The sequence below is a fragment of the Seriola dumerili genome, unplaced genomic scaffold, assembly GCF_002260705.1.
Source record: "Seriola dumerili isolate Sdu_G_001 unplaced genomic scaffold, Sdu_1.0 BDQW01000066.1, whole genome shotgun sequence".
NCBI classification, from domain to species: domain Eukaryota; kingdom Metazoa; phylum Chordata; class Actinopteri; order Carangiformes; family Carangidae; genus Seriola; species Seriola dumerili.
In genome coordinates, this window is record NW_019174321.1 from 1,840,946 (window position 1) to 1,863,995 (window position 23,050).

The following is a 23,050-nucleotide window of genomic DNA, read 5'->3' on the forward strand; positions in this document are numbered from 1 at the left end:
TTTTCCGGGAGTTTGGCCAAGTGTGAATTACATGTGTAAGATGGGCCGAACCGCAGCTGAAATTATTTGATAGAAATGTTGGCGTGAATGACATCCTGGTTGTCTCTTCTAAAGCACACCGGGACACCCTGCAGCCTCGGGGTTAAACCAATTAATCAAAGGCCTTAACAAGAAGGACCAAAAGAATCATTTTCATTTAAATTTTGAAGATTTATTTTAAAGTTTGGAACCGTCAGCCCCCTCGTCCGGCCTCCTGTGGTGGGCAGTGGATATTTTGAGTCTGGACCGCTCATTGTTCCACGTAAATAATAAGATTCTATTGAGCTCCTGGGGGGAACATTGTTGTATGCGCTTGTATAATTATGCTTCACAGTCTGGTTTACGGTCGGGAATATTTGGACGTCGTGTTTGGCCATGTGGACGTCTGCAGAGAGAGGCTGATTTGGCAGCTTCATTAAAGCTGATATCCATATTTTTAATAGGAAGAAAGAAGGAGACAAACAGCAAAGTGTCTGCAGGACACAAATGAAGCCGCCGTGATCGTACATTTGGTTCCAATGTGTTCTTTTGTCATCCACCGTGTCCAGTTTTATCATTTTAAACCCGCAATCAGTGAACTGTCTGTAGCAGTGTCACATTGTGCAGAAAGGAACACACAGTGTCTTGGGTGGAAAAGGTCAAAACCACTGATGTGTGAAGAAAAGATAAGAGAAGAAAAGAAGAGTGAAAAAGGGCAAAAAATTAATTCCTGTAATCCTGAACATGAAAGCATTTGGGTGAAGCCGACTTCTGTCCTCCCTCTCGTCTTTCTTTGTTACTTTTTAATAGTCAGGGTCAGTCGTCCTGCTCCGCAGATTAACAGCGAGACGTGTCAGACATGTCGGTTGCTGAGTGTAAACAGGAAGTCAGGGTGATGGGTCTGTTAGCGCTGACAGCAGCAGCAGCGCTGGTGTAAGCAAGAGATGTCACACTATAATGTTAAACTTCCTGGATTTGACAACCAATTTAATGAAACCTCCTTTGATAGAAGATGCTGACTTAATAACAGACACTCACTTCACTGCCTCTCATTCAGACTGAGTTGCGCTGACACTTGAAGCTGTAGTTTTTCAATATCTGGCACAGTTGAGTTTTTTCCTTTACAAAGACTTTGACACAACTAGAGATCAAAAGTAATTTTCATTTCTATTAAGAGGAAAAGTCGAAAGCTGGAAAAGTTGTGGTAAAAAAAAAAAAAAAGAAGAAGACATATCTCATTGCCAGTATCTTAAGTTTTGGGGTTAAAAAACTTTTCGAGGCATTATTTAGTCAGAGGAATACAGTTCCTACAGTTTAAACTTCATTTGTTTTGCTGCTGTCATGATGTTTCTGTGGTTTAAAATGCAGCTTTCAGCCAAATGCTTTCTCTTTTGTACTGAGTGATGTTACAGAAACATATTATATTATATATGTTAAAGTATTATTCCTTAATCTATTATTTATCTTTAAAGTTTAAAGGGTGGATTCCTTAAATATCAATCCATGTTTCTCAAACGTTACTTTACTTTGAAAGGACACACCAAAGGAAATAATGATAATAGTTTTTAAAGATGGGGAGGTTTGTTGGAGTTGGTAAAAAAGTGCACAGTTAATTATCACTTCATTTGATTCTAATACATATCCTGAGAGATATTTGATTTTACATTGGTCAGTTGTAAAGTTTCATGACATAAAGAAACCAGAGTGTTTTCTGTCAGGCATTCTGGGTAAAACACTTTCTCTTTCTTACTGTGTGTTTCCATCCACCTGTTTTTTCCTAATTTGCATTTTCAGTTGCAGCTTTTAAATTAATCTTTCGGTTAATTCAGTTCAGACCTGTGCTGTTCTTAATATGTTTCAGAAATGTTACGAGGTCTGACCTCATAAAATCGTTGTTGAGACTTTAATGTAAAAATGAGACCAACGTGTTAAACTGCCATCACGTACGTAAAGAGGTGCAGGTCAGAAAGGGTTCGACTGCTGTAGCAAGGTGTTGAGGTGTCACTGTTTCATCTTAACTGAACCACCACATTTTAAATTAAATTTGAATAATAAATCATGTCCAGTAAACTGATCAGGTGGAACATGGAGTCCACACCTCTCAGCTGTAAAGCTCAGCGGGTTTAACACAAAGGTCAACACATCGGTAGTCATCAGACAGCAGCTCCTGTCTCACACACATTAACACACATCACTCTCTCTCTCCCCGTCTCTCTTCCTGTTTATCCGTTGCATTCATTGTCTCTCCTCTCGTCTTTCTCCTCCTCCTCGTCCCCCATCCATTTAGAGGATAATCATTGGATCTTTAACACCCCGGCGCTGTGGATCTGGTTGCCCTGACATCCCAAGCTGTTGTCGTGGCGAACATAAGCAAACAAAAAAAAAGTGGTATGTTTACATTTGTGAAGCTGCGCAGTGTATCTCTGCACGCTCTGTGTGTGTGTGTGTGTGTGTGTGTGAGAAGGTGATAATTGTGTATGGAAAGATTCAGAGAAACGAGCTACCAACACTTAACCAACCTGACAGCTTTTCAAACAGTCTAATGATTTAAGAACACGCCGGCGGCTGTAGGTGGCATCTGCAGGAATCAGTCCCGTCCGAGGGGACAGATACTGAACCAGGACCAGCTCAGACCCCGACTCTCTTTCTACTGCTCATCCCTTCACTCTGGGTTTCTATCTCTGAGCTGAGGGCTTAAAAAGAAAAGCAAGCGTGGGTCTGGATGGCTGTGTTGAATCTTGATTATTTTTTCATGATTAAAAGTGAATTTTTTTTTTAAGGTCTTCATGTGCAAAACAGTTGAGCAAGAATAATAAGTTTGCAGCTGAGCTCTGTGACTTTCAGATGAGAAATACCGACAAGCATTTCACACAGAGGCACAGGCCCCTCAAGTCTGTTCAGAAATTCATACATGGGTCTAGGTCTCGCTATGAGTTATTGTTATATACAGCTGAGGGGTTCTGACAAAAATAAAAGACATAACCAGCAATGAAAAGGTACTGGATTATATTTTCTGCAGAAAAAAGGCCTTTAAAAGTCAAACACTGAACCGCAGAACCCCTGGGCTGGATGCAGGGTAGTTACAGAAGAGGGTCTCCCAGGAGGCTTGGGGGGGTGGGACACATACTGATTGAGGGAAAGAAGAGAAAGAGCAAAGGAAAAGAGTAATTTGAGAGTAAAATAGCACCCAAGAAGTGCCCTGGGGGGCCCTTGTTGCCATGGATCTTACCCAGTGATGCCACAATTTGTGTTTCTATACTTGTGAGGATCCTCACTGAAATAACCCATAACCTTCAGCTAAATGTAATTCTAACCTTAACTTTAAAACGAAGCCTGAACCTTCAAACAGTCCTTTGAAGAAGTGAAACCTACACATCCAAACAGCAGTGTTACTGTCCATCTCTTCCCAAAAAAGGATCCCTCAAATCCCCCCTCCCCCCCTCATGAGAAAAGGACGATGGATTGCCATAAAAAATACAAGAACTCTTGTAGTTCCCCTAATAAATGTTTAACAATCAGATAAAAAGTTTGGGTTACATAAGACATAAAAGGTCCTGGAGATTGTTCTGGGTAAAACACAGCTGTATGGTTTCAGATAAACAAACTATTAAATGTGATCCGCTCGGTCTCCGTCTGACTCTGCCTCTAAACAGCACCTTCAGATTCACATCAAAATATCACGTGGGCTCGAAATGATCAAAGACCCCTACAAACTCTCCACACTTCCCAAAATGCCTCTCTGTCTGCTGTATGATCAGCTGCAGTGGTTCTGACACCAGTGCACCTGTAGAACCCAGTGGTGTGGTCAGAAGTCACGTTGTGTTACCCAATAATTTGAGACCATTAAAGACTGTAGTTTTGCACAAACAAGGTAAATATTGCCGCACTTATTAAATCGCTGGTATTTAACTTTTATGTTAAAGAGCAGGTTGATGACACTCCCAGGTAACCATGTGCAACAACGGAAACAACAGACGCAACCACAGAGGCGTCCACATTAAACTGTACATGTACACATACAGAAAAATCGCACACATCAGTATAATAGCCTAACACAACAACAACACAAATAACCACACACCGCCACACTACAGGGCTGCAGAAAAGATAGCTATTAGAGCATGACAGGTATCTGGAAGTTTGACAGCGATGTCGATATTTGAGAGTTTAAAAAATGTGATAACATAAGCACATAACATAAGCAAACAGTCTGAAACCGAGCCCTCAGATTAGTCACTGTTCTCTGGTGGAGACACTCTGTAATGGAGACACTGTTGTTAAATGATCTGAATCATAGTTTGACATTTACTGTTACTGATCAGCCAACACATACACAGAGACTAGAATATCTGCAGTGAGCTGATACCAGACGATGTCGGCCCAGCTCCGGCACATTTCACTGCTCAGCGCCTGGAGGACGCCGTTCGTCTGGGACTTAACTTTACATTCACGACTTCATGAAGTGAAGTCTGATGGGAAAGATACTGGAGGTCACGACACGGCTCTCTGTGAGAATCACAGCTGAATTTGAACTTGTCGTAGCGTCGCTGTTGTTGTGAGCCTGAGAATCGAGCAAAGCTGATTGGTTGATTCAACTCCACTGAGGTTTGAAACGGAGATAAAAACAAATAAAAAAAAACATAAACATACTACATTAGAGAATAAAAGGAACCTGCAGGTAAACATATCTGAGTGAAGCATGTGCTCTAGAGATTTAATGATTGGCCCACGCCAGGCTTAAGAGCAGAGGACTGAACTTCTAGCTTTAACACACACACACACACACACACACACACACACACACACACACACACACACACACACACACACACACACACACACACACACACACCAATGGCACACACACACACAGTAGATGGAGTGAAAAACCAAAAACAAAATTCACCGGCGTCTATTCAAGACTAAAAATCACTGCTAGCTCAAAGACATGTACCACTTCTGAGTCAGAGTGACTGGACTGGAGAATAATTTCCAATCATGTGGCAAAACCGTACATTAGAGTGAGAGCAGAGAGCAGAGAGCCTCCCCTCTCTGCAGAGGACCATTAGTGACTTTGTAGAAATACAGCTCAGGCTCTGACTGTGTTTTATTTTCTTTCCTTTCATCTCTTTCTACAGTATTTCCTCCCAGAGTCTAATGAAATGCACAGAATCTATTGTCCATTACATCGCCTCTGATATTACTGTCGCAGAAGTTTGAAATACTGATTCTTGAAGCGTGACAAAGCAAAAATATGATTTATAAATCTCTCCTCCATCTCCTCCCTCCCTCACTCCTCGCTCCTTCTCCTTTTCCCTCCTCCTTCCCTTTATCAATAATAAATCTTCTCTCTGGCCAGTTTAGCTTTGTGGTGGAGTCGACAGGGGAGAGTAAAGGATCGGGTTGCCGCTGCGGAGAGGAAGAGCAGGACGGACAGGCGGAGGAAATGGGTTTCTCCTGACCAGCTTCACCCTCAAGGGCAACAGGATCAGTTTGTCCAAACTGCTGACTTCAATCGGGTCTCATGAAAGAACAATTTTTGATCTCTTCTCCTAAACTTCTGACTGTCCTCTGTGAGGTTTGTTGGTACGAGTGTCAGATTTATCAAACCCTCTTATCGTCCTCCTTCTCAGAGTCCTGACTGAGTCAGACTGTTCAGTCTCGACACAAAGACATGAAACACATGTTGATATGATTCAGCGTGACTTCCACTTTCTGTGGATATCCTCATCTCTGATGTCTAAACACAATAAACCTCCAGAAATCCACGTCTTCATGTTTTTAAGTTTTCTTCAGTATAACAGTAATCCAGTGAGAGTTGCCTGAACATCCATGGCTGCACTGCAAACAGGAGCTGATCACAGCTGATTCAGCTACTTTTAATGGGACAGTTTGACGACATGTGAGGAGATATAGGCTGAAAAACAGTGCTCAAGTGTTAACCCACAGCTACCACAGTACCAGACTTTAAGAACACCCGGCATGCCAAGTCAACTTTAACCTAAACTAAGTCCAGTTAGGCAGAAAGAACAAATTTTGTTCATAGATACTGGACTTTCTCTGGTGTCACTTAGTGAAGATGAGCCAAAGGCAGAGCTCAGTACCTGCACTCTTTATGCATCAGGCATGGTACAGGACGACACCTTCATGTATATGACCCCTGTCATTATACAATTAACATTTAGTAGATCTCACTAATCTGAAAACTTTGAACCCAAGTTTGTAAGACTTGATCTGACAGCAGCTCCTCAGTCCGAGGCGCCACTGTTCCCATTAGGAGACACATTTACTGCTGAGTGATATTTAATAAGGATAAAATCATCTCACTGCAGAGTCAAGTGTGTAAAGGTCACTCATAAAATTAAAAAGGTCACAGCTCAGGACTACATACTATGTGACACCATGAGCCTGGTCTTTGCCAGTAATCTTTAGGGTTGAATAATAAAACTAGAAAGGCATCAAAATAAAGGCGTTACAAACAGCCAACCTGAAAACTTTAAACCCTTTTTTTTAACTTTGCTATTCTTGCTCTGCGCCTTTGTAGAGCGGTGCTGCCTCCCACAATATCAGCTTCTCTGAGACAGTTAAATACTGAAGAGTTCCTGCCTGAGCTCCTCTGAAAACAACTCTTTGTTTTGTACTCTATGCTAATGATGGGTTGGAGATTTATCTACTTTGTGCTGCATACTAACCGAGTGAGTGACAGCACAATAACAGTCTGAAACTTGAGTTATTATAATTTTCCAAATCTGTCAAGACAAACATAAAACACACCCCGCTTTTACTGCCACAGTTAAACCCTGAGTTTAAAACACATTCAGGATATGAGAAGCAGTAACAAGGCACTGCTGAATGAGTCTTAACACTCGCATTAAACGCAACAACAGTTTGTTTTGCTATCATGAGACAGCAGGAGGAGGATGTGCTGATGTTTGCTCACACATGCAGTTGTACTTACAGCTGTGCTGGCTGCAGCCTGTTTGGACTCCTCTGTGAGAAACGCCAACATCAGCTCCACCTTCTGTTTTTCCTCCTCGCTGATGTAGTCTGTGTCTGTTGGGAGGAAACGGAAACACACACACACATTAATATACAGGATTATGAAAAGTCTACATGCTGTGTTTTTTATGGCAGCTTCTCTTCAGACCAGGACAAACCTAGTCGGACGCACTGCAGAAAACAAATTTAATTTACCTTGATAAAGGCTAATTGCTGTTACTTTCTGTCCTGTCATACTTTGCTAACCAACCCTGACCACACAAAACATTTACACACTGTGCAAGTACCATATTTTCTTCAAATGACAGCTTTACAACGCTGATTTAAATGTTTATCAGTGAAGAATGTGGGAAGTTTTGTAGGATGTGCAGACATGCTAGTGGTTAGCTGTTAGAGCAAGATCTGATTATTTTAGTTCTGAAATTCTCAGATTTACCATTCATTCATCAGAGCCTATTTAATGGGATTTTTTCTTAGGTTTATTCTACCACTCTGCTGCTTGAAAATGAAATATAACCAGACCATGAGTCTCCAGCCATGCTAGCAGCTCTGTGTGGTCTTTCACAAACTTATCTTGTTCCTCCTCTTGACGTGTCTTTATTGGGTTGATCTAGTTTTAATCAAGTTTGGCCAAATCTTGCTTTTAAAGTCCAAATAAACCAATAAAACCGGACTTTGTGATCCTTATCTAGAAAGCTGACCCAGTATAGAGCGCTGCTGTAATCACTGCTGTGTAAGCTGATCTGAGGTCTGATACTGGACTTGTGCAAGTCAGGGAGACTATGAATGACATCTGGGAAACACTGTGCTCCGATTCAGAGATCCTGTTACAGCCGAAGCACCAAATATAAACCACAAAGACAAAGGTGAAAGAAACAAGTATGTCACTGTTATCTAAGCCAGCCACAAAGAAATGCAAATAATCCAACAATCATTATTCATTTCACGTAGCGTATCTGATTCTGCTCAGAATAGCATCCTTGTCGTACACTGAGACAAATATAGGACATTTCCTACAGCTGCAGTCAGACTGTATAGAAGAATCTAGACACACCCAGGGATCACACACCATTTAACTTAATTTAATTTAATGATTGCCAAAAGATTTACCCACTCATCCACCCCACGAGTCCTGAAGACTGGTCTTGACTTGGTTGTTGGTCTCTAGATCCAAAAAGGTTGAGAACCTCTGGCCTAAATACTAGAATCGACTTTTCAGACAGCAGCACGGTGGTGCAGTGGTTAGCACTAGAGCCACACAGCAGGAAGGTTCAAGTCTGGTCTTGAGAACCGACTGATTACTGGTCTCTAGAGCCAAAAAAGGTTGAGAACCCCTGGCCTAAATACTAAAAGTAATTCAAGCAAATCCACCTAGGTTCTAGGTCTAAATTGCCTGTGGGAGTGACTGTGAATGGTTGTTGGTCTCTACATGTTCCCCCTGTGATAGACTGGCGACCTGTCAGGCCTGCCCAGCTATGTCAGTAGCAGCAGCAATGTCAGCTGGGATTGAGTCCAGCCCCCGGGCGACACTAGAAGGGTAAGCAGTATGAAGAATGAATGAATGAGAGTGACTTGTCAGAGCTGGAACATGCATTAGGCTGTAGTTACTCATTGTGGAAGAAGCTGCAGGCTTCAGCAGGGGCTTTTCGGGGGCTCGGCTTCGATGCTTCAGGCTCCACACCAAAGCAAAATTTCTGGTGTGGGTAGAGTTGGTGGACAAAACATGAAGAAAAAATTGCAGCTGCACTCAAAGGGGGTCTCCTCAACTGGACATGTAAGACAGAGTTTTTCCCAGGCTGTCTTCAGCAGAGGAGTGAATATGCTAACCTTCAACCAGCTAGAAGCACAGGAAGTGGAATGACCAGTGTAAAGAGCGCACTTTATGACCTCAGTGGAAGAAGTGGGGATGAGGGAGTTGTGGGAGTCGCTGCCTCTCTCACTGCCTTTCTCTGAGGTCAGTGATGTAGCTAGAAGGCTCCACTTAACCTCCCTGACTCATGATGGGAAGATGGAACAGAGGATCAACTCTTCACTCCTCCCACAGGAAAAAGACAGCTCAAGAGACTTTGTCCATTCACTCCACTCAACATGCACCTTGTGAAGCTAAAGAAAGCTCACGACCCTGTGCTCTGAGTTGTCATGTCACTAGTTTGTACATCTTGTCAAACCACGTCTGAAGGTGAAAGGTTTTCTATCTGTAGTGAACTTCCACACACAGTCTCCCCTGGACGGCCATTCACGGCGTCGACCTCAGTTGTTCACGTGAAAAGTGACAAAAAAATAGCAGATATAGCAAAATAACTGAGGACGAAGTTCAAACTCTTCTTATTTTCCCACTTGCACGCATCTGACAAATCACTGTTTCTGTAGCTGTTTAATCATCCAACAAGGAGTTCTGTTGAAGCATCATCGGACCTTTGAGGGGCCACTCGCCGATCCAACGGGGCTATTCCTGTCCCAGAGGCAGGTGGGTAGAGTCCACAACTGGCATCGCCTTGGAGGATCACCAGCTGTGAGGTGACCAACACCCCACTGCTCTCGGCAATACCACTGGCTCTGGAGAGAATGATACTGATTCTGTAGCTGTGGACATTTCAGCAGGACATGAAATCTGTGATGTGCTGTGCCTGTTTTATCTGTATATTTTTATTTATTATTTGCAATGATGTAATGAAGCAAAGTTTCAGTTTCCATTTAGTTTCACTTTTTATGCTCGCCCTGTCTCTTCTTTCCTCTCCTTCTTTATTTTCTGAAGAGTTAGTGAGGCTTTTAATTTTACATCTTGAAGATGAACAGACAGAGATCGCACCTGAAGCAAAACATGCTGATTTGTGATAAACAGACCACATCTTGTAATGGGAATCTAATGGGGTGTGAAAAGGAACATTTCACCAGTTAAGTGAGGCATAGATTTCGATTTCGAGTTGTCCTCAAATAGGAGAGCTGATATTAAACCACAACACCAAGTCTTTAGACGCGGGTCTGGAGAACAGTTGCTGCCCTTTCATGCTGACTGAGTCAGATGTCTCCCTGTGGAAGTTTTCAGGGCATGTCTCACAGGGAAGAGTACCCAAGGCTGAACAGACATATCCCAACCAGCCAGGGGAAAACGTTGGAGGGCATAACTGTGAAGGACATCTGAGCTAAGTCTGTGGCCTGACTGTTAGATAACAGGCAGAAAAAAGTATTAATTTAGTATACAATAACTGGAACCAAGGCTGAATGTTGATCGTTTTAAAAGTTTTCCAAAGAGAAAAAAAAAGTCCAACATTAGCTCCTCACTGACATAAACCAGGACACTGCTGTGATCAGGAACAGCATCCATCACCGATACTTTCCTGATTCAATTTACCAACCCACTGGCTTCGTCCACAGCCTCATACAGCCACAGTGTACTGTATACGAGAGGCTATTATGCAAATGCAAGGTTGTGGTGAGTCCTTATAGTGCAGGTCACAGCTACGCAGACTGCAGATCTCGTCCATGCAGAGACTGTTTTCTGTTTGTCGTAGAGAAAAGCAGCTCTGTATTTATCTGACACTTGAGTGACAGTTATAAGCACATTGCTTATATTTAACAACTCCAGAGCCATCAGTCAGGTTTTCATCTAAATGCATCACAAATATGAGCAGTATTTCTAGAGTCATCAAAGTAAAAGATGAGTGAAGTCTTGTTTCCCTCCACTGCTGCTGTGTGAATATGAGTTGACTGGGTTGATGGAGATAAACAGCTGGTGAAGCTGATTCTCCAGTCGCTGCCATTAAACCACTGCATAAGAAGATGATCAATAGAAGAGCTCCAGTCAGAGCTCAAATGGTGGAAAATCCATGTAGAAAACATGTATTAATGTGAGGAAGGTTCCAGTCTCCTCATCAGGGCTCCACACAGACCTGATGTTTTCTCCTCTTTACTAGAGGGGTTTTGTTTACACTCAGAATTTTTCATGCAGAAATTGAAAATGTGCATAAAACAGGTGGATGAGAAACGTCTCCTTAAAAAGGAGTGAGGGAAATATATTGTGTGTAGAAAAGACAATGAGAGGGTAATACAGTGAGACAGCAGTCGTCAGCAAACTTAGATAAGACACAACATGATCTAGAGCATCTAGAGCAGAGGTGATGATCAAATCCAAGAACCCAAAGTCAGCAGCATGTGAGACAGACTGCGAGCAGGATGTCACTTGTCCAGTGAAGAACACAGCTGCTCGCCTTCTGAGCGTTTTGAACTCTCTGAACTAACTATAGCTCTGTTTATTCACGCTGTCAGTGTCGGGTCTCCCCGTTAGTCCTCGTCAGCCAAGAACCATCAGATGCCTCCTCCAGTCTACGTGATTGTGAAGAACGCTTCTGTGGTGTTTGTTGCATAGTCCATGTTTTTACTGATGGCATTGAAATTACACCTGAGCGTTTTAATGCATGTGGCGGGAATAAAACAGAAATGCACACGCTGTCCCTGCTGAACTCCCTGATAATAAATCATGACATTTTCATATAAATAAATGTCCTGTACCACCTTTTACTACCTTTTAGAATTGCTTCTTTTCAGGGAAGCGTTTACATTTCTTATTCTGGTAACTTCACATCAGGCCTTTAAAATGTTCTGATACTCTAAGTGATGCCCTTTGCTGCATGTGTCTGATAGAGGAGTGTGAACAGTGATAGGTGACCTACATGAACAGAATATTTCACAGTCTCTTCGCTCTTTCCCTCATTTCGCTTCTTCTTTCTCCTCCTGCCTTCATTTATTTCTCTCTCCCTTTCTGTCTCTGCACACATTTACTCTTTTCACCCTCATCATCGCTGCAGGCTTTACTTTTCAGGATCAGTCAGTCCACACTTTGGTTCAGACTGAAATGTCTTCACTTCACTTTAAAGACCACACGAGCAGAGTTGGTGAAATAGCTGCGCACAGACTCAGCAGCAGGATTAGAGATGAGAAATAGGTGGAGGTTCAGAGTCCTTCTAGCAGCAGATTCTTAAAGCAGGTTGTTTTAGTGGTCAAAGACCTGTAGCCCCTCCCTGAGGGTGGGAGGGGTCAGAAAGGAGTTTCTGATTGATTGTTGTACAGTGGTTCAACGGACAGAAGTGGGGAGTCGCTCGTAAACTGTCGACAGTGAAAACATGTTAGATGCTCAGCAGTCAGGACTTAGATCATGTCGCAGCAAACTCATCAGCTCATCAATCAATGAAAAACATTGTAAAAGAAAAGATCAATGCATCAGCTAATTCCTGGAAGTTTTCAAAAGATAATAAGAAAAAGATGACCTTTGCAGAAATGCAAATGAGCTTGTTTTCCTGCAGGCTTCTTTTGTTTCATCTGGATTCTATTTTCCAGAGCTCATGTCAGAATAATGTCAGAGTTAATAACTGTTGTAGCAGAGGATTACTGTCAATTCAAAAAGGCTTTTCCTGGCATCAAGAGAAAAGAGCCTGTCTCTCTCTCTCACCGTCTCATATTCTTCACCTCATTCTTTTCTTATCGGTTTCTTGCTGCGTACTTTCACTTTACAGTGTAACACTACCAGTATCCATCTGTTTAGTCTGCTTTTATCCATCTACACCTCTCTGTTTTTGTCCGCCCTCCCCCCTGTTGTCTCCCCCTCCGTATTCCTGCAGATATCATGTGTAGCGATTGTCATCTCTCACTGCAGATCAACATGGCAGCTGTCCAACGAGCCAATATCACAGCCTAGACCGGGGTGCTACCACTCCTCTGCTGAAAGAGGATCTGTCTGATTGCAGGAGGGGAGGGGGGTTATATGAGGGGGGAGTAAATGGAAAGACAAATCGAAAGCCATCAAGTGAGAGGGTGAATATATAGAGAGAGCGAGAGAGAGAGAGAAGAGATGAATAAATGGACACACGGAAGGGAAGAGAGTTTCTCCACCGAACGTGTTTCAGACCGAGCGGCTTTTTCGGCACTTAGCCAATGAACAACTGAGGGACATGACTGATGAAGACATGAGCAGAGAGTAATGGTGAATATGTCCTCACCAGTTTTTAACCTCTGCCCTGTTCACCTCCACCACTTGTTTGTACCATACCTCCACTCAACAATAATTACAGTCTGAGAGCTTCAAGAAAAATGTCACAAGAGGAACAAGAGGAGAATTTATTAAAATCGAGCTGAGAGGGAAGGTTAAAAGCAAAGAGTGTCCAGTCATGCTATGATGCTAACACGCTAACGTTTAGCAAGTATAATGTGTTAGCAAGTTCATCGTCCAACGTGTTCGAAGGCCATACAGGTGGTTTGTCCCGAATTTCTCATACGACCAATAGGAGCGTCTCCTGAATTAGCTCCCCTGCTGGTAGCAGGACATACGCCACAGGTAAACCATTAAAAATCACTGCTGAACTGTTTTATGATGTCACAGTACTGTGGTGCAGGACCTTCATCGACATTCATGATTTAAAGAAATAACGTTGAAACATCGGTCTCCTCTGTCGACCATTCGTTCACCCCAACGTCTTCCCTACGTGTCACTCTTTATACTATATCACCTGACTTCCTCCTTTGTGCCCGTCATAATTACTACGGTTGCTAGAGGGCTCTGTCAATTGAATGTAAACATCTCGTTTTCTGAAAAGACTGACACCGTCTCACACAACCACTAGAGGTCATTTAGCAATAAAAGGTAACTATGGTTCAGAATAAACTATGGTCTCATTTTGTAGGACATTCTCTCACCATCTTAGTGCTGCAGGTATCTGGTCATGAACCAGTTTGGACTAATTAAAACGCTGACCTGGGGCAGCTGTGTCTCAGGAGGAAGAGCGGATCGTCTATTAATCAGAAGGTCGGGTGGTTTGATTCCCGGTTCATCCTATCTGCCAAGTGTCCTTGGGCAAGATACTGAACCCAAAATTGCCCCCAATGTATCATCGGTGTGTGGGTGTATGGTAGAAAAGCGCTGTATGAATGTGTGTGTGAATGGGTGAATGTGGCTCGTGTTGTAAAGCGCTTTGAGTCGTCGATAAGACTAGAAAAGCTCTATATAAATGCAGCCAATGTACTATTCACTTGATGATGTTGTAAGATGAAAAGTCAGAGTTATTACAGTTCATCCTTGACACGAACATCTGAACCACATTTCATCACAATCCATCCGATAGATGTTGAGAGGTTTCAGCCTGAACTATAGTGGTGGCTCTATTCTGCTAGCTTGACTAAAAAGAATAAAAACAAATAGGTTTCATTTTTATTCTCACTAACAGAGGCCTGCTGCAGGATAAATGCACAGACAGGAACAACAGCTCTGCAGTATAAGCCTGTGAAGCGGTTGTGGTACCATTGTACTCTCTAACTACACAGCAGAGCAGAGGGAAATTCAAGATCTTCTATCACATGATGCCATCATCAGCTGGAGTTATCAGCTGTTCAACCAAAGAGCAATTTCTTTGTTGACTTATTGGGAGGATTTTTAAAGAAATGGGTTTGGGGGGAAAAAACCATCTTCACCTTCTATTTACGTAAAGTACAGTTCAAACACTAAATGGTCGTTAGTGTCATTCATTTAAATCTGGCTTTGAGGCTGTGGTATGACATCACAGTATTGACAGTACAGTGTCTATTTCGCTGTGAAACACATTATTTGGCAGCATATATCTGTAAACAGGTCCTGTGTGAATATGTATCATGTGAATACGAGTGGTTGTGTTTACATTTCAGTTGTTATTTACACTACAATGGACAGAAATGAGAAAAGACAATCACATATCGGTGTTTATTCAAAGTGTCATGACACTGGTAGAAACTGCAGCTGCACCTGCTGCAAACTTTAGCAAACAGAAAATGGATTTTGTTTATTTGCTGCCCTGATCTCATTGATCTTCATATTCACTCCATAACTTTATTTATTTCTGCAGAAAAGTTTCAAGTGTTTATTGACACGCAGACACGACTCATCGAACGGGAATGAAAGCCGTTCTCTGCTTCGCACTGTGAAGTGGGATCGTCTGTAGTAAATCCACTTATTGAGAGTGAAATTGAAAACATGAAATAGTTTTTTTATTGCAGACTGAGAGCGGGGCATTAATATGTGGCTGAGTGGGTTCTGGTCCAATAAAACAAAAGCTTTGTTGTGTGTAAGCTTGTTACCTGCCTCCCGGCTCTGAGCTCTCCACTGGGAAAAACAGGGAGCTGTGATCCTCTACTGCTCTGTGAGCTCCACACACTGATTCAGTGTGTGTTATGGACTGTAACTGCTCTGAATTTGTTACTGTGTTAAATAAAATCCTGTCTGGTGACAAACTACAGTCATTTCAGTCAGTTTTCTGCCTTCTGTCTGGACCCCAGCAGCATCCAATGTATTTTTACCTCCTGTAGAAAAAGTTATTGCTAAAACTGTTACCTCAGATTCTGTGACTGTGAGTATGTTTAAGTATAAGTTGTCATGTGGTGTTTCTAAAAGCCATATTAAAATTTTCCTCAGTGGCCCAAGCAGTCGACATTTCACTTATATTCTCCGTTAAGTGAAAAAGACTCAGACTGTAAACTGCAATCACTGCACCATGTGCTGGTGATGAATGAGTCTATTGGCTGTTGCGTGGCCTCTCTGATTAACACTGACTCTCTAAGGATGTGTTGTAGTGTTGCTGTTCAGAGCGAGACATGAAGTAACAAAGTCTCTTGTGTAAGGCTTACTTTACCAGTGAAAACTATTTTTTATTTTGTCTGGGTTCTATTGATTGTCTTTATTCATAATTTATGAGAAATATCTCCCCTGTGCAGTCAGACAGTCCTTTAATCTTGAATGTAGGTGACTGACTGACTGACTGAGTGAGTGATCATAGTTCCACCATTGGTTAGCTGAATGCCACGTGACTAAGTTGGAGTTTCCCCATTGGCTGTTGCTCCTTCAAAAATTAATTGGTGCAAACACTTTCTATAAGGGGGAGTTTACAGCCTGCAGTGTTGCAAACTTATCGCACTGGTTGCTAGATTTAGAGACTTTTTTTGAAACACGTAGCGACAAAACAAGCAACTTTTTGGACAAACCTTGGCCAGTAATTGATAGTAACCAGTACTACACAACAGTTTTCAACTATGTCCTAAATTTCACACACTGACCATACACGGTCCAGCTATATACTAGGTTTGACCTGGTCTTGTTTTTAGTCTAGCTAACAGACATGTCTGTCGGTCCAGACTGAAACATCTCAACAGCTGTTGGATGGACTTTGGTTCAAATGTTCATGTTCCCCTCAGGATGAACTGTAATAACTCTGATGATCTTGACTTTTCCACTAGTTCCATCGTCAGGTCAACATTTTAATGTGTCCAGTACTTTGGTTTATGACCAGATACCTGTAGAGATAATGATGTTCCCATCAGCCTCGGCTGTACTTTATGTTTATGAACATGGTAAATATTATACCTGCTGATGTTAGCATTTAGCTCGGAGCGCTGCTGCATCTCAGGAGATTTAACACACACTTATTTCTTTTGTTTTCATGCCTGTGGCATGTTGTGTACATTTGTTTGATGGATTATAAATGTTTAAAACAGGCATGTGTGTGTTGACGCTGGGGGTTGTATTGTACTGAACAACCTCTTTGTACCTACATTGTTTTTTCTACCAAGTGTTAACTGACCGGGAATTAGACAAGTGCTGCAATGCACCGACACAGGAGCTGCGATGGTGATATCTACTTATATGGGACTGTTATATCGTTATATTGGACCCACAGAAACACACATACCTACCAACCCACACACACACATGCACAAGTGCACATCCTCTGTTTTCTTACGGTCCAAAATCTAGAGCAAACAAACAATAACTGGCTCATTCTGACAGTAGAAATGTTTTTGTGTTCCAGTGTTCACCATATGGTTTGTGTGTTTTTTTACAGTTGTATTGTTGGAGCTTGAATGTGTGTAAGTGTAGAAAGGTTGTCTGTTTCCCACGCTACAGACGTTCACTCACTGACACCAACTCCTACTCATGTTGTCCTCCGGGTCAATGTGAGGATCGACCCTGTTACCAGCCAGTTCATGCATTTTTCTTTTTTCTATCTTTAATTAATTTAATTAATATTATACAGCAGAAACAGATTTGTCTTTGAAATGGAAACTGCTGCAGCAAGAGTGCAGTAAAAAAAAGGGGTGGGGGTGGGGGGGTGTCATTGCTACAAGGATTATATATCCAAAGAGAAAGCTGTGATGGCAGTAAACTAGATATACTGTATATGTGAACACAAATGTCTTTTTAAAACAATTATCAATCATTTAAATGGGATATGAAATGTGATCGATGAAGTTCTGCCATCAGTTTCTTTGGAATAGAACAAGGTGACGGTAAAAAAACGAGTCATGTCATCACCCTGATGGGTTTGAATGACTCCACCACAGTGCAGTTGATGTTACTCCACCCATGCAGTAAATGGACACACGCAGTAGTAAATAAAGCATCCTGCGCACCAAGAGGCAGCGTGTAGTTGCAGTTATCTCCTGTAAAACTCTTCACCTGAATTTCATTTACTGTAATGTCAATGTCTATAAATGTATTTTTAATGAGGCTGCAGTATAATGTGTCCAGACAGAATGATAATTAGAGAAATCTGGAACTAAAATTATTCATGATGTCTCCAAATCCTTTTTCAGCCACATACGGAAGGTGCTTTACAACATCTGCTCTCACCTGTTCACCACAGTCTGCTGCTATGACCCACAACAACCTAAGCATGTAGCTAAACAGAGCAGGTTGTAGCAGGTGGTTCATAAATATGACACGATTAGTATAACAAGTTCTATCATAAATTTACTTTATTGGTCTGGACCAGACAATCAGATTCTGACTGTTTGTTCTGTACTGGTGAAGAGCTGAAGGCTGTAAGTCAGATAACTCTGACATCAATGAAACCGGCTGCTGTATCATTTCCCTCTCTGTAGTTCCTGTGGTTGCCACGGTTACACAGCCAGCCACGACAACACGCTGAAAACATTTGGCCATCGTAAACTCAGGCGGCAGCAGCAGCAAACAGCCGTGGTCCGTCTCCTTAATGTCGTCACTAAAGACGGTGGAAGAGGAGGCGGCGGCAGGTTTGTGTCTCACCTACTTGACTCTGTGATGATTATGAGGACAAATGTTATTCTACTATTTATTCCAGTTTTCTTGATTTGTAGCTTTTCTCCGGGTAAATGAACCAGCTGCAAACAGCTGGATGTTAATGAGACAGAGTGAGAGTGTGTGAGACACTCCAGTCTCCTTCTCCTTCCCCATCTTTGCTTCTCTTTCTCTTTAGTATCTAAAAAAAAACAACATTGTGCTTCGACTACTCTGCAAGAGTCTCATCCATAATACATCCAGGGCTGGGGGATCTGAGTGCTTCAACACACACACACACACACACACACACACACACACACACACACACACACACACAAGCATTAAAACAAACACATACACAAACCAACAAATCCTTGAACATAAGTAGGATTTCTTCCCATGGTGCATCATTATTCTGACATTATGTCACAGAGCAGACTCAGGTTTTCTTCACAAAGACAAAAACAGACACGTCACATCATGCCCCCCCCCCCCTATAATTACAGCCCCCCAGTGACGTCCTGTTTCTTTGTGAACAGGCTTCTTTGGCTTTTGTGTGAAAATCGAGGAAAAACTTTCTGCTGATCTGATGGAAACATGGTAACACCAACATCCAGGTCTGTTTGGAAACCAACAGGAGGAAACATCAGGAGAGCGAGACCCCGTAACGCTCATCCAATGGTCTGTTGTAATGTAGCTACAGGTTAGTACTGCTGTTCTTTCAGCCTGTACTTGTTCACATGTAGTCAAACAGTCCCATGAAACGTAGCTGAATCAGCTGTGATCAGCTCCTGCACCTAAAAACATGATGACTCTTAATTGAGTTCTGCAGCCTCTTTTTTTCTCTGATTTCTAAGTGGATTTCTGGAGGTTTATTCTGGTTGGCCATCAGAGATAATGATATACTCAGGAAGTGGAAGTCACACTGAGTCTAAAAATATGTTTATCTTGTCTGTGTTTTCAGATCTGACTGATCATGTCATTTCAGCAGAGGTAAAATGACGAGCAATGAGGTAAATTACAGGGGAGCAAAGTGAAGATTTCATTCCCCACCTCTCCCTGTGATGTTGAGAAGAGAACTTGAAGTTGCAGCAGTTGCTATTTTAGCAGAGAAGAGAAAAGAGAAGTATAAGGCAAGGAGAAAAAAAAAAGAAAAGAGTTAAAAGATTGTAGCAAAACAGGCCAAAGAAAACTATCTCCGGTCCTGGGGCAACAAAGCAAAAGGACAAAGACATTAAATGACAAATGCAAGACGGAGGAAAGGCAGTTGAGATGTCAACAGATAAAAACCCTCAGCAGAGCATTTCACAGTGACAGAAAGCACTGACACCACAGAGAGATATCCAATCACTAAAATAACCTCTCCCCCCAAGACACAGTGACTTCACGCAGTATCAGCTGCAGAGCTGAGGGCAACTCCTCAAGACACAGACATTACATCCCACAGATAAACACTCACTGTGGAGAGTCCAAACACACATACACACAGACACACACACACACACACATACACTCGAGGGAAAAGGCTGTAGATTAAGTTTGCTGAGTGTGTGCAGGGAACAGTATCAAGCATCTGAACCTGTGTCTCCTCTTAATCAGATCAGAGCTAAACATCACTCGCTGGCAGAAATCCAGCACTGATAATTAACCACACACACACACACACACACACACACACACACACACACACACACACACACACACACACACACACACACACACACTGAGAGCTGCTATCTGAGCTCAGTCCAGTGCTGACATTGAGTGACAAAGAAGACTCGTTCTCACCACAGACTACGCCTGACTGACCTCCACGCCATTTAGTGTGTTTCCACATTTTAGTGCACACTTTCAATTCACATGAAAAGCCAGACATGAGCAGCGTGTAAGCGCTACTAAAGCCTTCAATCTTACAGGGTTACGCAGCGAGCCACGGGCGGTGAGTTAAAAAAGTTCAACCATTATAAACTCTGAATGCAGAGGCGAACAGTCACGCGCATCCACCGATCACAGTGAAAACATGGAGGCGGTGGCAGAACCAGCTCGCTGTCTGAAAACACCTTTACTACAAAGGTCTCACAGTTCATGAAGCTTTGGAGAGAGGTGGGTCAGATCACAGTAACCTGCACTCTCAAACTAAATTCATTACTTTTACTTTGTGGTGGTCAGAGAGCCAAAACATCAGAATTAAAAGTAAAAGAAATTTCTTGGTCCTTTCCCAATTAGTAAAACCCAAAAGAGTCACAGAGACTGAGCTGCATGTAAAGTCTTCTCCAGTCAACTCTCTTTAACTTTAAAGGATCATCTGTGAGAAAGCTGCAGTAAACACTTCACTGTTCACTTGGTTAGGTTTGATTATATCTTAGCACTAATAGTAGTATTTCTTTTATTGTGACTGTACAGTTTGATACTGACAGATCCCTGCAGCTACACTACAGCGTGTTATAACCCAGATATCACAGGGTTAAAAATTAAACTGTTACTGGGGAAAAGGGACGAAAGCATTGAAAAATCAGTCCAGTATGACCTCCACAGACAAGACACGAATCCTCCACGCAAGGTGGTCATGGAAACGGCTTGTGTTGCCATGGCAACGGAGGAGGATGCCGTGGTGGCCAGGGCATCCCCTGTGGCGCCAGCACAACTCCAGGGCTCTTAGCCTTTTGCTGGGGCTGCATGTATCCACATCAGCAGTGACAGACACTGCTCATTTGAACACACACACACACACACACACACACACACACCCACACACACACACACACACACACACACACACCCACACACACACACACACACACACACACACACCCACACACACACACACACACACACACACACACCCACACACACACACACACACACACACACACACCCACACACACACACACACACACACACACACACCCACACACACACACACACACACACACACACACCCACACACACACACACACACACACACACACACCCACACACACACACACACACACACACACACACAGACACACACACTGGCAACATCAATGTTTTGTGCTGTTGGCCATTTATTCGGATAATTAAATAGTAACGCAACACTGATGTGTTCAGAGAGAAAATCCAGTTATGTGACACTGCTGATGTGTCGTCTCCTCACATACACCAGTGTACGTCTGCGTATTTTTACATAATGCACAGCTCAGTTGATGGATGTCTCTGTTATACATCTGCCTCCATCTCTCAGCCTGTCTCTGTTTCCCTCCAACCCTTTGTCTGTCAAGTTCAGACTCCAGTCATGGAGCCTTCAAGTTTCTCTCACACTCTGTGTGTCAACCATGTGAGAAGTCTGAGTGTTGATGGAGGAGGGGATTGTGGGTAAGTGGGAGGGGGAAAGTTATTTTTAAATGTAATGAGTTACTCATTGTTTTTTGTTTGGATTTGTGGTAAAAAAAAATGAAAATAGCTCTTTGTGAGATCTGACTGGGACTAATTCATTACACACAGAGGAAGTGGAGGTGTGCAGAACAGGACAAGGTTCGGCTCCGTAGTCCGTCATAATTAATGGTCAATCAGATGAAACTGAAATATTCTTAGAAAGTGTACGTCATTCTCATCAGTAAATACAGGCTCATCAGTGTGGTCAGTAAACGCATCACAAGGCCACAGAGTAATCAAGAGCCGACGTCAGGTAGGAGCTGCAAGATCTCTGGTACATGAGAAGTCATTTGTCCCACATGCTGAGACTCAATCTTTATTTTCATGTTGTTGTTTTTTTTTTTGCTGTGTTTTGTTTTTTAAACAGTGTTTTATTTCAATTCTGTGTATTGTAGTTTTATTACATAGTAGTAGAGTATTCATCCTGTTAAGTGTTTTAGTGAAATGTTGGATGGGCCAAAGACAATTTTTGAGTTTTGTGGACAATAAAGTTGTATTGTACTGTATTCTAATGAACGCTGGTTTCCAACCGCCGTGAACCTACATATGATTAAATGATTAAAAGGTAAACACAGAAGGTTTTCATTAAAGCACTTGTGCAGCTGTGTGCTACATTATTAGTATGGGTAATGAACTCATACCTATTCTGATTCTGGAGTCTGATGCACGTATTGTAATGTATGCGTATGTTGTTGTCAGTTTAAAAATCCCTGATGAAACAAAAGCAATGGTCAAAAGTCTGTGCCAGAGTTCTAGTAACTGACCAGTGTCTCTGATCTGCTGCTTTCCTGTCGTTCTATTCTATTTCTAGACGTCCACTTACTGAAAACACAGAGGAAAAAAAGACTCCACAATGAATGTGTCTCCAGTCAGCCTGAAGCACAACGAGTTCCAGTCTTTCACATTCAGCAAAAACTACAAAGAGAATCTCAACAAAACCTCAACAGCAAAAAAAACATACAAATCAACCATAACATTCAGCAGTGGCTGCACGAGCCTCATCACTAAGCCTGATGTAGGCGAAGATCATCCTTCACTGTACATGCGTGTACTCTGATGTCCGTTTCTGTCACACAAAGACAGCACTGCGCAAAGGATAGATGCCACTGCAGCCCTAAACAAAATTAAAGTGAAGTCTAAATCTCATTAAGAACGTAACGGGCCTGTTTCCAGACTCAGCCGAACTTCCAGCTGCATCCCTCTGAACTCAGATACAACACGACTTTTTAAGTTCTGTCACTGTTCTGATGTGAGACTCATGAAAGTTTCACTGCTTTTCTGTCTAATCCTAAAGGATTTCCTAAAGATCTTAATGTTAAAATATATATTCATATACAGTATATGTCTATTATCTTTGGGTCTCTATCAAGGAAATCCAGCTACAAAATATGGTGCAAAAATGCAGATCTCACATAAAAGCATTCTTTGTTATATGTCAAACAGTTTCACACATTTTTACTTTAAAAATTTCCGTTTTTAGGGACAATTTGTGTCAAAAACCACAAATCTGAACAGAGACATGAAACACATTAAGAACTTAATTCAAAATCTTCATGTTTTTAAGTTTTC

General features: G+C 42.2%; 1 protein-coding gene across 1 annotated transcript in view; it reads right to left on the reverse strand.

The window, feature by feature from the left end:
- rnf123 (ring finger protein 123) overlaps window positions 1–23,050 on the reverse strand; it is a 123,157-nt gene that overhangs the window by 17,128 nt on the left and 82,979 nt on the right. Inside the window, exon 39 of the mRNA XM_022742188.1 lies at window positions 6,977–7,071. Within this exon, the coding sequence (XP_022597909.1) occupies window positions 6,977–7,071 (95 nt within the window). The remainder of the gene's footprint in view (window positions 1–6,976; window positions 7,072–23,050) is intronic.